Genomic DNA, 16678 nt, shown 5'->3' on the forward strand with positions numbered 1-16678 from the left:
ATCCAAAAGCCATTTTGGGGGTCCCTGAGCTGGTTTTTGGGGTCCTGAGCCAGTTTTTGCCATCCTAGAGCCGTTTTTTGGGGTCCCTGAGCCCGTTTTTGCCATCCCAGCGCGGTTTTGGGGGCGGTTTGGGGGCCCAGGTCCGTTTTCGGGGTCCCTGACGCCCCACCTGCCCCCAGGGACGGCGCGGGGGGTGGTGATCGCCACAGGGGACCGGACGGTGATGGGGCGCATCGCCACGATGTTTTGGGGTCCTAGGGCTGGTTTTGGGGTCCCTGAGCCCCTTTTGGGGTGTTTGGGGTCCCTGAGCCATTTTTTGCCATCCTAGAGCCATTTTGGGGGTCCCTGAGCCATTTTTTGCCATCCTACAACCATTTTGGGTGCCTCCATTTTTGGGGTCCTGAGCCGTTTTTTGGGTCCCCTGAGCCAGTTTTTGCCATCCTAGAGCCATTTTTTGGGTTCCCTGAGCCATTTTTTGCCATCCTAGAGCCGTTTTTTGGGGTCCCTGAGCTCGTTTTTGTCATCCCAGCGCGGTTTTTGGGGCGGTTTGGGGGCCCAGGACTGTTTCGGGGTCCCTGACGCCCCGCCTGCCCCCAGGGACGGCGCGGGGGGTGGTGATCGCCACGGGGGACCGGACGGTGATGGGGCGCATCGCCACGATGTTTTGGGGTCCTAGGGCTGGTTTTGGGTTCCCTGAGCCCCTTTTGGGGCTCTTTCGGGGTCCCTGAGCCATTTTTTGCCATCCTAGAGCCATTTTGGGGGTCCCTGAGCCATTTTTTGGGGTCCCTGAGCCATTTTTTGCCATCCTACAACCATTTTGGGTGCCTCCATTTTTGGGGTCCCTGAGCCCCTTTTGGGGCTGTTTTGGGGTCCCTGAGCCATTTTTTGGGTTCCCTGAGCCATTTTTTGCCATCCTAGAGCCATTTTTTGGGGTCCCTGAGCCATTTTTTGCCATCCTACAACCATTTTGGATGCCTCCATTTTTGGGGTCCCTGAGCCCCTTTTGGGGCTGTTTTGGGGTCCCTGAGCCGGTTTTTGGGTCCCCTGAGCCATTTTTTGGGGTCCCTGAGCCATTTTTTGCCATCCTAGAGTCATTTTGGGGGTCCCTGAGCCGGTTTTGGGGGTCCCTGAGCCAGTTTTTGCCATCCTAGAGCCGTTTTTTGGGGTCCCTGAGCCAGTTTTTGCCATCCTAGAGCCGTTTTTTGGGGTCCTGAGCCCGTTTTTGCCATCCTAGAGCCGTTTTTTGGGGTCCCTGAGCCAGTTTTTGCCATCCTAGAGCCATTTTTTGGGGTCCCTGAGCTGGTTTTTGCCATCCCAGCGCGGTTTTTGGGGCGGTTTGGGGGCCCAGGACCGTTTTCGGGGTCCCTGACGCCCCGCCTGCCCCCCAGGGACGGCGCGGGGGGTGGTGATCGCCACGGGGGACCGGACGGTGATGGGGCGCATCGCCACGCTGGCCTCGGGGCTGGAGGTGGGGAAGACGCCGATCGCGGTGGAGATCGAGCACTTCATCCAGCTCATCACCGGCGTCGCCGTCTTCCTCGGCATCTCCTTCTTCATCCTCTCCCTCATCCTGGGCTACACCTGGCTGGAGGCCGTCATCTTCCTCATCGGCATCATCGTCGCCAACGTCCCGAGGGGCTGCTGGCCACCGTCACCGTACGTGGGGGGGGGTATATGTGGGGCGCTGGGGGGGCACCATGGGGTGCTGGGGTGCCGTATGGGGTGCAGGGGGGCAATATATGGGGTGCAAGGGGGGGGCAATATGGGGTGCAGGGGGGCAATATATGGGGTGCAAGGGCTGGGGGGCAATATGGGGTGCAGGGGGGCTGCAGGGGGTCCATGGGGGATGCAGGAGGGCTGTGGGTGCAGGACTGGGGGTGCTAAGGGTTTATTGGGGGCTGCACGTGCAATGGGGGGGGAGCTATGGGTCCAGGATTGGGGTGCAGTGGGGGTGCTGTGCATGCAATGGGGGGGGCTGTTCATGCACCCAGGATTGGGGTGCAATGAAGGGGGGGGGTGTCTGTGCATGCAGTGAAGGGGGGTCCGTGGATGCAATGGGGGGGTCCACGCATGCAAAGGGGGGCTGTGCATGCAATAAAGGGGTGTCCATGCATGCAGTGGGGGGGTCCGTGCATGCAATAAAGGGGTGCCCATGCATGCAGTGGGGGGGTCCGTGCATGCAATAAAGGGGTGCCCATGCATGCAGTGGGGGGGTCCGTGCATGCAATAAAGGGGTGCCCATGCATGCAGTGGGGGGGTCCGTGCATGCAATAAAGGGGTGCCCATGCATGCAGTGGGGGGGTCCGTGCATGCAATAAAGGGGTGCCCATGCATGCAGTGGGGGGGGTCCGTGCATGCAATAAAGGGGTGTCCATGCATGCAGTGGGGGGGTCCGCAATAAAGGGATGTCCATGCACGCAAAGGGGGGCTGCGCATGCAAAGGGGGCTACGGGTCCAGGATTGGGGTGCCGTGCAGCGCTCCATGCATGCGCTGGGGGGGTCCGTGCATGCAGTGGGGACCCCGGGGTGCCTCTGTCCCCCGTCAGCCCCCCCAACTCGGCGGCGTGCCCCCCCCAGGTGTGCCTGACGCTGACGGCCAAGCGGATGGCGCGCAAGAACTGCCTGGTGAAGAACCTGGAGGCGGTGGAGACGCTGGGCTCCACCTCCACCATCTGCTCGGACAAGACGGGGACCCTCACCCAGAACCCGCATGACCGTCGCCCACATGTGGTTCGACAACCAGATCCACGAGGCCGACACCACCGAGGACCAGTCGGGTGGGTGGGGGGCACTGGGGGGGTCTTGGGGGCTGGGGGAGCCAGGGAGGGCTGGGGAGTATTGGGGGACCGGGGGCTGCTGGGGGGCTGGGGGCTATTGGTGGGTATTGGGGGGCTGGCGGCTATTGGTGGATATTGGGGTCTGGGGCTGCTGGGGGGCTGGGGGCTATTGGTGGTTATTGGGGGGCTGGGGGCTATTGGGAGCTGAGGGCTGCTGGGGAGTATTGGGGGGCTGGAGGCTGCTGGGGGACTGGGGGCTATTGGTGGGTATTGGGGGGCTGGGGGCTATTGGTGGATATTGGGGGTCTGGGGGCTGCTGGGGGGCTGGGGGCTATTGGTGGTTATTGGGAGACTGGGGGCTGTTGGGGGGCTGGGGGCTACTGGGGGCTATTGAGGGGCTGGGGCTATTGGTGGCTATTGGGGACTGGGGGCTACTGGGGGCTATTGGGGGTCTAGGGGCTATTGGGGACGGGGGCTGCTGGGGAGTATTGGGGGGCCGGGGGCTGCTGGGGGCTATTGGGGGTCTGGGGGGTATTGGGGAGCTTTTGGGGCTGGGCTCAGGGGAAAAGGGGGTTTACTGGGGCTTACTGGGACTGGGGAAATTGGGGGGGGGGGCTTTTGGGCTGCTGGCAGGGACAAATTGGGGTCCCGGGAGAACAAATTTTGGGGAAAATTGGGACTTTTGTGGCGCCGAGCTGAGGGTTCTGGGGGGGGAGAGGGGGCACCTGAGCCCCCCCGCCCGAGGGGGTCCCCCTTTGGGCACCCCACTGACACCCCCCCCCGTGTTCCCCCCCCCCCCAGGCACCGCCTTTGACAAGAGCTCGGCCACCTGGGTGGCCCTGTCCCACATCGCCGGGCTCTGCAACCGGGCGGTCTTCAAGGGGGGGCAGGAGAACGTCCCCATCCTCAAGGTGAGGGGGCGCGGGGGTCCCAGGGGCAGGGGGAGAGTTTGGGGGGCCTGGGGGTCCCCTGGGAAGAGTTTGGGGGGGTCCTGGGGGTCCCAGAGGGCATGGGGAGAGTTTGGGGGGGTCCTGGGGGTCCCGTGGGAGGGGTTTGGGGGGGTCCCTGGGTGTCCCATGGGGCAGGGGAAAGGTTTGGGGGGTCCTGGGGGTCCCGTGGGAAGGGTTTGAGGGTCCCATGGGCCGTAGGAAGGGTTTGGGGGGGTCCTGGGGGGATCCCATGGGGCAGGGGAAAGGTTTGGGTGTCCTGGGGGTCCCCTGGAAGGGGTTTGGGGGGGGTCCCCGGAGGGTCCCAGGGGCATGGCAAGAGTTTGGAGGTTCCTGGGGGGTCCCATGGAATACGGGGAAGGGTTTGGGGGTCCCATGGGACATAGGAAGAGTTTGGGGGGGCTCAGGGGCATGGAAAGGGTTTGGGGGTCCCATAGGGCAGAGGAAGGGTTGGGGGGGGGCACGCGGGTCCCATGGGAAGAGTTTGGGGAGGTCCTGGAGGTCCTATAGGGTCTGGGGGTCCCTGGAGGGTCCCAGGGGCGAGGTTTGGGGGGTCCCAGGGGAAGGGTTGGGGGGTTCCCCTGGATGTGGGGGTCCCTCCCTCACCCCGTGCCCCCCCCCCCCCCCCCCCCCAGCGTGACGTGGCCGGGGACGCCTCGGAGTCGGCGCTGCTGAAGTGCATCGAGCTCTCCTCCGGCTCCGTCAAGGTGATGCGGGAGAGGAACAAGAAGGTGGCCGAGATCCCCTTCAACTCCACCAACAAGTACCAGGTACCCGCGGGGACCCCCCAAAGCTGACGGGGTCCCCCCAGACCTTCAGCGTCCCCCCCAGACCTTCAGCATCCCCCCCAGACCTTCAGCATCTCCCCCAAACCTTCAGCATCCCCCCCAAACCTTGCAGGGTCCCCCCCCAGACCTGCTGACCCCCCTAAGCCCCCCCAGGTCCCTTAAGCCCCACCGGTCCTGCAGACCCCCCCTGACACCCTCCCAGGTCTCCCCAGACCTGCTGAGCCCCCCAGATCCACCAGGTCCCCCTAAACCCCCAGCCCTGCAGCCCCCCCAAGCCCCTCCAGCCCGGCAGCCCCCACCAGCACCCCTTGCCCCCCCATCCCCACACCCCCCCCAGCTCCACATGCCCCCCCACCCCTGCAGCCCCCCTGCAGCCCCCCAGCACCCCTTACCCCCCTGCAGACCCCCCACCCCTGCAGCCCCCCAGCTCCCCATGCCCCCCCAGCCCTGCAGACCCCCTCCCAGCATCCCAACCCCACACCCCCCCCAGCATCCCCACCCCTGCAGACCCCCAGCACCCCTTTACCCCCCTGCAGAGCCCCCACCCCTGCAGCCCCCCCCAGTCCCCCCACCCTTGCAGACCCCCCAGCCCTGCAGACCCCCAGCTCCCCATGCCCCCCCAGCCCTGCAGCTCCCCCCAGACCCCCCACTCCTGCAGACCCCCGGCTCCCCATGCCCCCCCAGCCCTGCAGACCCCCGGCTCCCCATGCCCCCCCAGCCCTGCAGACCCCCAGCTCCCCATGCCCCCCCACCCCTGCAGACCCCCGGCTCCCCATGCCCCCCCAGCCCTGCAGCTCCCCCCAGACCCCCCACCCCTGCAGACCCCCGGCTCCCCATGCCCCCCCAGCTCCCCTCAGACCCCCCACCCCTGCAGACCCCCGGCTCCCCATGCCCCCCCAGCCCCCCTCAGACCCCCCACCCCTGCAGACCCCCGGCTCCCCATGCCCCTCCAGCCCTGCAGCTCCCCCCAGACCCCCCAGCCCTGCAGACCCCCAGCTCCCCATGCCCCCCCAGCCCTGCAGCTCCCCCCAGACCCCCCACCCCTGCAGACCCCCAGCTCCCCATGCCCCCCCAGCCCTGCAGCTCCCCTCAGACCCCCCACCCCTGCAGACCCCCGGCTCCCCATGCCCCCCCAGCCCTGCAGCTCCCCTCAGACCCCCCACCCCTGCAGACCCCCGGCTCCCCATGCCCCCCCAGCCCTGCAGCTCCCCTCAGACCCCCCACCCTGCAGACCCCCGGCTCCCCATGCCCCCCCAGCCCTGCAGCTCCCCCCAGACCCCCCACCCCTGCAGACCCCCGGCTCCCCATGCCCCCCCACCCCTGCAGCTCCCCTCAGACCCCCCAGCCCTGCAGACCCCTGGCTCCCCATGCCCCCCCAGCCCTGCAGCTCCCCCCAGACCCCCCAGCCCTGCAGACCCCCAGCTCCCCATGCCCCTCCAGCCCCGCAGCCCCCCCCTCGCCCCCCCACCTCCCCCCCATCCCCTGCCCAGCAGGACGGGATCCCCGGGGGGCACCGGTGCGGAAAATCCCCAGGTGGAAGGGGGGGGACGGATGCCTGGGGGGGTGTGTGATGCTGACCCTGCCCCCCCCCCAGCTCTCCATCCACGAGACCGAGGACCCCAACGACAACCGGTACCTGCTGGTGATGAAGGGGGCCCCCGAGCGCATCCTGGACCGCTGCTCCACCATCCTGCTGCAGGGCAAGGAGCAGCCCCTGGACGAGGAGATGAAGGAGGCCTTCCAGAACGCCTACCTGGAGCTGGGGGGGCTGGGGGAGAGGGTCCTGGGTACGCCGCGGGGGGGCCGGGGGGCGGGGGGGGCGGGGGAGGGCGAGGGGGTCCTGGGGATGGGGGTGAGGGGGGTCCTGGGGGGATGGGGATGGGGGTGGAGGGGGTCCTGGGGGGGGATGAGGGGGTCCTGGGGGGCGAGGGGGTCCTGGGGGGGCGAGGGTGTCCTGGGGATGGGGGTGAGGGGGTCCTGGGGGGGCGCGGATGCCCTGGGGATGGGGGTGAGGGGGTCCTGGGGGGGTGAGGATGCCCTGGGGATGGGGGCGAGGATGCCCTGGGGATGGGGTGAGGGGGTCCTGGGGGGGTGAGGATGTCCTGGTGATGGGACTGAGGGGGTCCTGGGGGTCCCTGGGGAGCTGGGGGGGGCGAGGATGTCTCGGGGATGGGTCTAATGGGGGGGTCCTGGGGGAGAATCTCCTGGGAACGGGGCTGTGAGGGGTCCCGGGGAGGAGGATGATGATGCCCTGGGGATGGGGCTGGGGGGGTCCCTGGGGTCCTGGGGGGGGGATGTGTCCTGGGGCTGGGGCTGGGGGGGTCCCTGGGGCAGCACTGGGGGGTCTTGGGGTGGGGGGGTGGAGGGTGTCTCCCTCCTGGGGTCCCTGGAGCAGCCCCCACTCCCCCAAACCGGGGGGGGGGGGGGCACCCGTCTGAAGGTGGGGGGGCCAGCGGAGGGGTGCAGGAGGGGGTCTCACCCCGCGCCCCCCCCAGGTTTCTGCCACTTCTACCTGCCGGAGGAGCAGTACCCCAAGGGCTTCGCCTTCGACTGCGACGACGTCAACTTCGCCACCGACAACCTCTGCTTCGTGGGGCTGATGTCCATGATCGACCCCCCCCGCGCCGCCGTCCCCGACGCCGTCGGCAAGTGCCGCAGCGCCGGCATCAAGGTGGGGCCCCCCCCGGGGTCCCCCCGTCCCTGCACCTCGAAACCCCCGGGGTCCCCCCCAAACCCCCGGGGTCCCCCCCGTCCCTGCACCTCAAAACCCCTGGGGTCCCCCCCAAACCCCTGGGGTCCCCCCTGTCCCTGCACCTCGAAACCCCCGGGGTCCCCCCCAAACCCCCGGGGTCCTCCCCATCCCTGCACCTTGAAACCCCTGGGGTCCCCCCCAAACCCCCGGGGTCCTCCCCATCCCTGCACCCCCAAACTCCTGGGGTCCCCCCATCTCTGCACTTCGAAACCCCCTGGGGTCCCCCCATCCCTGCACTTCGAAACCCCCGGGGTCCCCCCCAAACCCCCGGGGTCCCCCCCGTCCCTGCACCTCAAAACCCCTGGAGTCCCCCCCAAACCCCCGGGGTCCCCCCCGTCCCTGCACCTCGAAACCCCCGGGGTCCCCCCCGTCCCTGCACCTCAAACCCCCTGGGGTCCCTCCAAACCCCCTGGGGTTCCCCTCTCCATCCCTGCACCCCCAAACCCCCTGAACCCCCTGGAGCCCCCCCACCATCCCTGCACCCCCAAACCCCCTGGGGTCCCCCCCATCCCTGCACCCCTGAACCCCCTGGTGTCCCCCCTCCATCCCTGCACCCCCAAACCCCCTGAACACCCTGAGGTCCCCCCTCCATCCCTGCACCCCCAAACCCCCTGAACCTCCTGGGGTCCCTGCCCCCCCGCTCCCCCCCCGAGCAGGGGGTGACCCCTCGGCCCCCCCAGGTGATCATGGTGACCGGGGACCACCCCATCACGGCCAAGGCCATCGCCAAGGGGGTGGGCATCATCTCGGAGGGCAACGAGACGGTGGAGGACATCGCCGCCCGCCTCAACATCCCCGTCAGCCAGGTCAACCCCAGGTGGGTGGGGGGCCGGGGGGGTGCTGGGGGGGTGCTGGGGTGCAGGGGAAAGGGGATTTGGGGGTGCAGGGGGTGATGGAGGGGTGCTGGGGTACATGGGAAGGGGGGTTTGGGGGTGTAGGGGATGATGGAGAGGAGTTGGGGTGCAGGGGAAAGGGGGTTTGGGGGTGCAGGGGATGATGGAGAGGAGTTGGGGTGCAGGGGAAAGGGGGTTTGGGGGTGCAGGGGATGATGGAGAGGAGTTGGGGTGCAGGGGAAAGGGGATTTGGGGGTGCAGAGGGTGCTGGAGGGGAGTTGGGGTGCAGGGAAAAGGGGATTTGGGGGGGCAGGGGGTGATGGAGGGGTGCTGGGGTGCATGGGAAGGGGGATTTGGGGGGGCAGGGGGTGATTGATGGTGAGGAGTTGGGGTGCAGGGGAAAGGGGATTTGGGGGGGCAGGGGGTGCTGGAGGGGTGCTGGGGTGCAGGGCAGGGGTGCGATGCCGGGTGCTGGGGTGCAAGTGGTGGGGTGCGATGGTGGGTGTCGGGGTGCAGATGTCGGGGTGCAGGATGGGGGTGCAATTGCCGGGTGCTGGGGCGCAGGGGTTGGGGCGCAGGAGAAGGATGCGATGGTGGGTGCTGGGGTGCAGGATGGGGGTGCAATGCCGGGATCCGGGGCGCGGGGGGGTGTCGGGGCGCAGGGCGGGGGCGCAGGTGTCGGGGTGCTGACCCCCGTGCCCCCAGGGACGCCAAGGCCTGCGTGATCCACGGCACCGACCTGAAGGACATGTCCTCGGAGCAGATCGACGAGATCCTGCAGAACCACACCGAGATCGTCTTCGCCCGCACCTCCCCCCAGCAGAAGCTCATCATCGTCGAGGGCTGCCAGCGCCAGGTCGGGGGCCCCCCAAAACCAGCCACGAGGGGGCCCGCAGCCCCCCACATCCCTCTGGTCCCCACGTCCCCACCAGGGCGGGATGGTCCCCGTCCCCACGTCCCCACCAGGGTGGGATGGTCCCTGTCCCCATCCCCACGTCCCCACCAGGGTGGGATGGTCCCCATCCCTGTGGTCCCCATGTCCCCACCACGGTGGGATGGTCCCTGTCCCCGTCCCCACGTCCCCACCAGGGTGGGATGGTCCCTGTCCCCGTCCCCACGTCCCCACCAGGATGGGATGGTCCCCGTCCCCACGTCCCCACCAGGGTGGAATGGTCTCTGTCCCCACGTCCCCACCAGGGTGGGATGGTCCCCGTCCCCATGTCTCCACCACGATGGGATGGTCCCCGTCCCCATGTCCCTATCCCTCTGGTCCCCACGTCCCCACCACGGTGGGATGGTCCCCATCCCCATGTCCCCATCCCCGTGTCCCCATCCCTCTGGTCCCCATGTCCCGATCACGGTGGGATGGTCCCCGTCCCCATGTCCCCATGCCTCCAGTCCCCACGTCCCCACCACAATGGGATGGTCCCCGTCCCATCCCTCTGGTCCCCATGTCCCCACGTCCCCACCACGATGGGATGGTCCCTGTCCCCAGATCCCCACCACGATGGGATGGTCCCCGTCCCCACATCCCCACCACGGTGGGATGGTCCCCGTCCCATCCCTCTGGTCCCCGTGTCCCCACGTCCCCACCACGATGGGATGGTCCCTGTCCCCAGATCCCCACCACGATGGGATGGTCCCCGTCCCCATGTCCCCACCACGATGGGACATCCCCCTCCCACCCTCACCCCCCCCGGTCCCCCCGCCCCCAGGGTGCCATCGTGGCGGTGACGGGGGACGGGGTGAACGACTCCCCGGCGCTGAAGAAGGCCGACATCGGGGTGGCCATGGGCATCGCCGGCTCCGACGTCTCCAAGCAGGCGGCCGACATGATCCTCCTCGATGACAACTTCGCCTCCATCGTCACCGGCGTGGAGGAAGGTCGGGGCTGGACCGGGGAGGGGGGGGGGACATGGGGGGGTGAGGGACCCCCGGTGACGCCCGTCCCCGTCCCCTCAGGCCGCCTGATCTTTGACAACCTGAAGAAGTCCATCGCCTACACCCTGACCAGCAACATCCCCGAGATCACCCCCTTCCTCCTCTTCATCATGGCCAACATCCCCCTGCCCCTGGGCACCATCACCATCCTCTGCATCGACCTGGGCACCGACATGGTGAGCGGGGGCCCCGGCACCCCCAAACCCCGGCCGCCACCCACGCCCCCCCACAATCCCCCGTGGTGGGACCACCAAGGCCCACAGGGACCCCCCACAGGCACCATGGGCACCCCCCAGCACCCCCAAAGCACGGGGGTCCCCCTTTCCCAGGCACCCCCGATCTCTGGGGACCCCTGAACCCCCCCCAGCACCCCCAAAGCATGGGGGACGCCCCTTTCCCGGGCACCCCGACCCCTGGGGACCCCTGAACCCCTCCCAGCACCCCCAAAGCATGGGGGACCCCCTTTTCCCAAGCATCCTTGTCCCGTGGGGACTCCTGAACCCCCCCCAGGCACCCCCAAAGCATGGGGGACCCCCCTTTCCCGAGCATCCTTGTCCCATGGGGACCCCTGAACCCCCTCCCAGCACCCCCAAAGCATGGGGGTCCCCCCTTTCCCAAGCATCCGTGACCCTGGGGACCCCAAAGACCACCCTGGAGACCCCTGCCCCCTCCCAGCAGCCCCAAAGCACAGGGGTCCCCCCTTTCCCAAGCATCCCTGACCCTGGGGACCCCAAAGACCACCCCGGGGGACCCCTGCTCCCTCCCAGCACCCCCAAAGCATGGGGGACCCCCTTTTCCCAAGCATCCTTGTCCCGTGGGGACTCCTGAACCCCCCCCAGGCACCCCCAAAGCATGGGGGACCCCCCTTTCCCGAGCATCCTTGTCCCATGGGGACCCCTGAACCCCCTCCCAGCACCCCCAAAGCATGGGGGTCCTCCCTTTCCCAAGCATCCCTGACCCTGGGGACCCCAAAGACCACCCTGGGGACCCCTGCTCCCTCCCAGCACCCCCAAAGCATGGGGGACCCCCTTTTCCCAAGCATCCTTGTCCCGTGGGGACTCCTGAACCCCCCCCAGGCACCCCCAAAGCATGGGGGACCCCCCTTTCCCGAGCATCCTTGTCCCATGGGGACCCCTGAACCCCCTCCCAGCACCCCCAAAGCATGGGGGTCCTCCCTTTCCCAAGCATCCCTGACCCTGCGGACCCCAAAGACCACCCTGGGGACCCCTGCTCCCTCCCAGCACCCCCCAAGCATGGGGGTCCCCCTTTCCCAAGCACCCCTGGCCCCTGGGGACCCCTGCCCCCTCCCAGCACCCCCAAAGCATGGGGGACCCCCTTTTCCCAAGCATCCTTGTCCCGTGGGGACCCCTGCCCCCTCCCAGCACCCCCAAAGCATGGGGGTCCCCCCTTTCCCAAGCACCCCGGGGACCCCTGCCCCCTCCCAGCACCCCCAAAGCATGGGGGTCCCCCCTTTCCCAAGCACCCCTGGCCCCTGGGGACTCCTGCCCCCTCCCAGCACCCCCAAAGCACGGGGGTCCCCCCTTTCCCAAGCACCCCTGATGACCCCAAAGCCCCCCCCCAGTCACCACGCACCCCCCCAGGACCCTCCCAAACCCTCCCAGACGCTACGCCCCCCCCCCCGCCCCCCGCAGCCTGGGACCCCCCGGCAGTCCGGGTATCGGGGGGACCCCCCGGGCGGGGTGACCCCCCCCCGTCCCCCCCCCAGGTCCCCGCTATCTCGCTGGCCTACGAGGCGGCCGAGAGCGACATCATGAAGCGGCAGCCGCGGAACCCCCGCTCCGACAAGCTGGTGAACGAGCGGCTGATCAGCATGGCCTACGGGCAGATCGGTGCGGGGCGTTTTGGGGTGCAGGGGGGTGATCTGGGGGGCGGGGGGGCGTTGGGGGGCGGGGCGGAGCTGGGGGTGCTGTCAGCGTGGTGGGGTGCGGCTGGGATGCACGGGTGCTATGGGGGGACGTGGGGGGTAATGGGGGGACATGGGGGGTAGGGGGGCATTTTGGGGTGCGGGGGGGTGATGTGGGGTGTGGGGGGGCGTTGGGGGGCGGGGCGGAGCTGGGGGTGCTGTCAGCGTGGTGGGGTGCGGCTGGGACGCATGGGTGCTATGGGGGGACGTGGGGTGATGTGGGGGTGCAGGGCGGAGCTGGGGGTGCTGTGAGCATGGTGGGGTGCAGCTGGGACATATGGGTGCTATGGGGGGCAATGGGGGGCAATTGGGGTGCAGGGAGGTGGTGTGGGGTGCAGGGGGGCAATTGGGGTGCGGGGGTGCAGGGCAGAGCTGGGGGGTGCTGTGAGCATGGTGGGGTGCAGCTGGGACGCATGGGTGCTATGGGGGGGACATGGGGGTGCAGGGGGGGGCAATTGGGGTGCAGTGCGGTCCCCAGGGGTGCAGTGGGGTCCTTGGGGGGGTACAGGGGTGCAGTGGGGTCCCCGGGGGTGCAGGGGGGTCCTCGGGGGTCCCCGGGGGTGCAGTGGGGTCCCTGGGGGAGTGCAGGGGTGCAGTGGGGTCCCCGGGGGGTGCCGGGGTGCTGACCCCCCGCGCCCCCCAGGGATGATCCAGGCGCTGGGGGGGTTCTTCGCCTACTTCGTCATCCTGGCGGAGAACGGGTTCCTGCCCTCGGGGCTGGTGGGGATCCGCCTCAACTGGGACGACCGCACCGTCAACGACCTGGAGGACTCCTACGGGCAGCAGTGGGTCAGTGGGGGGGGCCGGGGGGGGACCCCCTAACACCCTACCCCCCTACCCCCCTCCTACGGGCAGCAGTGGGTCAGTGGGGGGGGGCCGGGGGGGGACCCCCTAACACCCTACCCCCCTACCCCCCTCCTACGGGCAGCAGTGGGTCAGTGGGGGGGGCCGGGGGGGGACCCCCTAACACCCTACCCCCCTACACCCCTCCTACGGGCAGCAGTGGGTCAGTGGGGGGGGCCGGGGGGGGACCCCCTAACACCCTACCCCCCTACACCCCTCCTACGGGCAGCAGTGGGTCAGTGGGGGGGGCCGGGGGGGGACCCCCTAACACCCTACCCCCCTACCCCCTCCTACGGGCAGCAGTGGGTCAGTGGGGGGGGGGCCGGGGGGGGCTGTGCACCCCAATTCCCAGGGACGGGGGGGCTGTGCACCCCAATTGCCAGGCAGAGGGGGTCTGTGCACCCCACTTTCCATGCATGGTGATCTTTGCATCCCAGTTCTCCTCCACAACTCTGGGGGGGTCTGTGCACCCCAATTTCCATGCATGGCTTTCGGGGGGGGGGGGTGTCTGTGCACCCCAAATCCCCTGCACGGGGTGGGGGGGTCTGTGCACCCCAGTTCCCATGCACAGGGGTACCCCCCCCTTCCCCATCAATATTTTTGGGGGGGGTGTCTCTGCACCCCAACCCTCCTTTATGGGGGTGTCCGTGCCCCCTCCTTCCCTGAGCAAAGCAGGCCGGGGGGGTCCCCCCTCCAGACGGGGGGGGTGTTTTGGGGGGTCTCTCACGCCGTGCCCCCCCAGACCTACGAGCAGCGCAAGGTGGTGGAGTTCACCTGCCACACGGCCTTCTTCGTCAGCATCGTGGTGGTGCAGTGGGCCGACCTCATCATCTGCAAGACCCGCCGCAATTCCGTCTTCCAGCAGGGCATGAAGTGCGTGAGGGGGTCCCCGAAACCCTGGGGGGGTCCCCGAAACCTGGGGGGGGGGTCCAAAACCCCGGGGGGTACCTGCATCCCTGAACATCCCTTGGGTGGTGGTACCCGGGTGGGTACCTACATCCTGTATCCCTGGGAGGTGCTGAGGTGGGGGGTCGGATTTGGGTGGGGAGGGGGTTCCCGAAACCCTGGGGGGGTCCCCGAAACCCTGGGGGGTCCCCAAAACCTGAGAGCGGTCCAAAACCCCAGAGGGTACCAGCATCCTGCATCCCTGAGCATCCCCTGGGTGATGGTACCCGGGTGGGTACCTGCATCCCTAGAAGATGCTGGAGAGGGGGGCTGGATTTGGGTGGGGAGGGGGTCCCCAAAACCCTGGGGGGGTCTCCGAAACCCTGGGGGGATCCCCAAAACCCTGGGGGATCCCTAAAACCCCGGGGGGACCCAAAACCCCAGGGGGTACCAGCATCCTGCATCCCCTGGGCAATGGTACCCGGGTGGGTACCTGCATCCCTCAGCATCCCTGGGAGATGCTGGGGGGGGGCTGGATTTGGGGGGGGTCTCCAAAATGGGGGGGGGTCCCCAAAACCCTGGGGGGGGTCCCCAAGACCCTGAGGAGGTCCCCAAAACCCTGGGGGGGTCCAAAACCCCAGGGGGGGAGGGTACCAGCATCCTGCATCCCCTGGGCGATGGTACCCGGGTGGGTGCCTGCATCCCTGGGCAATGCTGGATTGTGGGGGGGGCTGGATTTTGGGGGGGGGCCCCGATGTGGGGGGGGCTCCGGGTGATGGGGTTTGTGCCCCCCCCCCCAGGAATAAGATCCTGATTTTCGGGCTCTTCGAGGAGACGGCGCTGGCCGCCTTCCTCTCCTACTGCCCCGGCATGGACGTGGCGCTGCGCATGTACCCCCTCAAGTGAGCAGGGGGACCCCAAAATGGGGGGGGTACCCCCCCGTGATGGGCACCTGGGGGGGGGGGGATTGCGTATGGGGGGGTCTGGGTGTTGGGGGGGTGCGAGTCTTGGGGGTGCCTCTCAAAATCTGGGGGGCTCTTAAGATTTGGGGGGGGTCCTTGCATGTTCATGGGCATTGCATGGGGGGGGGTCTTTAGCGGGGGTCTCTGAAGGCTTGGGGGGGTCCTGTAACCCCTGCGGGCGTTGGGGGGGGGCATTATTGGGGCGGGGGTCTTAGCACCCCCATGGGCGTTGCTTGGGGGGCTTTGAAGTCTTTTGGGGGGTCTCTGAAATCTTGGGGGGGGGGCTTTATGGGGGGGGGTCCCTCAAGTCTTGGGGGGTCTCTTAAGTCTTGGGGGGGCCCTCATGTCTTGGGTGGGACTGCAAAGCCTTGGGGGGGGTCCCTCAAGTCTTGGGGGGTCTCTCAAGACTTGGGGGGGGGTCTCTCATCTCTTGGGGCATCTCTCATGTTTTGGGGGGGGGGGTCCCTCGAGTCTTGTGGGGTCCCTCGAGTCTTGGGGGGCTCCCTTGTGTCTTGGGGGCTCCCTCAAGTCTTGGGGGGCTCCCTCGTGTCTTCGGGCATCTCTCACGTCTTGGGGGGCTCCCTCACGTCTTGGGGGGCTCCCTCATGTCTTGGGGGGCTCCCTCATGTCTTGGGGGGGTCTTTCAAGTCTTGGAGGCTCCCTCGTGTCTTGGGGGGGGTCCCTCACGTCTTGGGGGGTCCCTCACGTCTTGGGGGGCTCCCTCGTGTCTTGGGGGGGGTCTCTCAAGTCTTGGGGGCTCCCTCGTGTCTTGGGGGGTCTCTCAAGTCTTGGGGGGTCCCTTATGTCTTGCAAACTGTTGGGGGGTTCCCAGCCCCCCCCCCGCCCATCGCTTGGGGCTGTGCCCGGGGGGGGGGTGTCTTTGCCCAGGCTGGGGGTTGGGGCGGTGCCGTTATTGGGGTGCTGCCCCCCCCCCCCCGCTGACCCCCCCTGTCCCCCCCCAGGCCCAGCTGGTGGTTCTGCGCCTTCCCCTACAGCTTCCTCATCTTCGTCTACGACGAGATCCGCAAACTCATCCTGCGCCGCAACCCCGGAGGTGGGGGGGGGTCCGGGGGGTCTGGGGGGGGGTCCCGGGGGTGGGGGGGCCGGGGGGCACCTCTCACCCTCCCCTCTCTTCTTGCAGGCTGGGTGGAGAAGGAGACCTACTACTGACCCCCCCCAGCTGGACACCCCCCCCCCCAAAACCCCCCCTCCTCACCCTTTTGGGGGGGGGGGGGGGTCGCAGCTCCCACCCCCCCCCTCCTTTTTTGCCTCGCTCCCTTCTGCCCTCCCTAACAGCCCCCCCCTCCCCAAACAGCCCCCCCCCAAATGTATGGGGGGTGCGGAGGGGGGGGGGCTCCTCGCCTTATGGGGGGGTCCCAGTGGCGGGGGGGGTCCCAGGCGGCCGGGGATCCCCCCCCTGCCCCCCCCAGGTGCCTGCCCCCCCCCCCCGGTGTGCGGGCGCGGGGGGGGCCTCAGTACTGGGGATGCTTTTTTTTTGGGGGGGGGGGACGGGGACCCCGTTATCCCCCCTCCCCCCCCCGTGTCGTTGTGTGACAAAACCGCCGGAAAAGAGCAAAAAAACCCGGTTAAAACCGAGGAAAAAACAACAAAAACTGCCCCCCCCCCAAAACAACAAAAAAAACTGAGAAAAAAGCGAAAGCGAATTGTGCAAATGAGGGGGGGGCGTCGCCATGGCAACCGGGGATGGGGGGGGGGGGGGGGGGGACACGGGGGGGGACCCACACAGTCCATGCACATGCGTGGGGGGGGGGGACACGGGGCTGCACACGCGTGGAGGGGCACACACATGCGTGGGGGGGCACACGCAGTCCATGCACACGCGTGGGGGGCACACACACGCGTGGGGGGGGGCACACAGAGTCCATGCACACGCGTGGGGGGCACACAGAGTCCCTGCACACGCGTGGGGGGGGCACACACACGCGGGGGGGGGCACACAGAGTCCATGCACACGCGTGGGGGGGCACACACACGTGTGGGGGGGCACACAGAGTCCCTGCACACG

General features: G+C 68.5%; 2 protein-coding genes across 2 annotated transcripts in view; one reads left to right on the forward strand and one right to left on the reverse strand.

The window, feature by feature from the left end:
• Positions 1-16482, forward strand: part of ATP1A3 (ATPase Na+/K+ transporting subunit alpha 3) — a 36390-nt gene extending 19908 nt beyond the window's left edge. The window contains 19 exon segments of the mRNA XM_075134969.1: positions 530-638; positions 1389-1625; positions 1628-1656; positions 2578-2706; positions 2708-2777; positions 3579-3688; positions 4360-4494; positions 6107-6299; positions 7008-7183; positions 7945-8081; positions 8803-8953; positions 9813-9981; positions 10060-10214; positions 11765-11888; positions 12606-12751; positions 13548-13678; positions 14491-14592; positions 15615-15706; positions 15794-16482. Coding sequence (XP_074991070.1) covers positions 530-638; positions 1389-1625; positions 1628-1656; positions 2578-2706; positions 2708-2777; positions 3579-3688; positions 4360-4494; positions 6107-6299; positions 7008-7183; positions 7945-8081; positions 8803-8953; positions 9813-9981; positions 10060-10214; positions 11765-11888; positions 12606-12751; positions 13548-13678; positions 14491-14592; positions 15615-15706; positions 15794-15822 — 2424 coding nt within the window. The 3' untranslated portion in view covers positions 15823-16482.
• The window catches only part of RPS19 (ribosomal protein S19), a 127458-nt gene that overhangs the window by 76742 nt on the left and 34038 nt on the right, over positions 1-16678 (reverse strand).

Source organism: Calonectris borealis, chromosome 35 (assembly GCF_964195595.1).
Source record: "Calonectris borealis chromosome 35, bCalBor7.hap1.2, whole genome shotgun sequence".
NCBI lineage: Eukaryota > Metazoa > Chordata > Aves > Procellariiformes > Procellariidae > Calonectris > Calonectris borealis.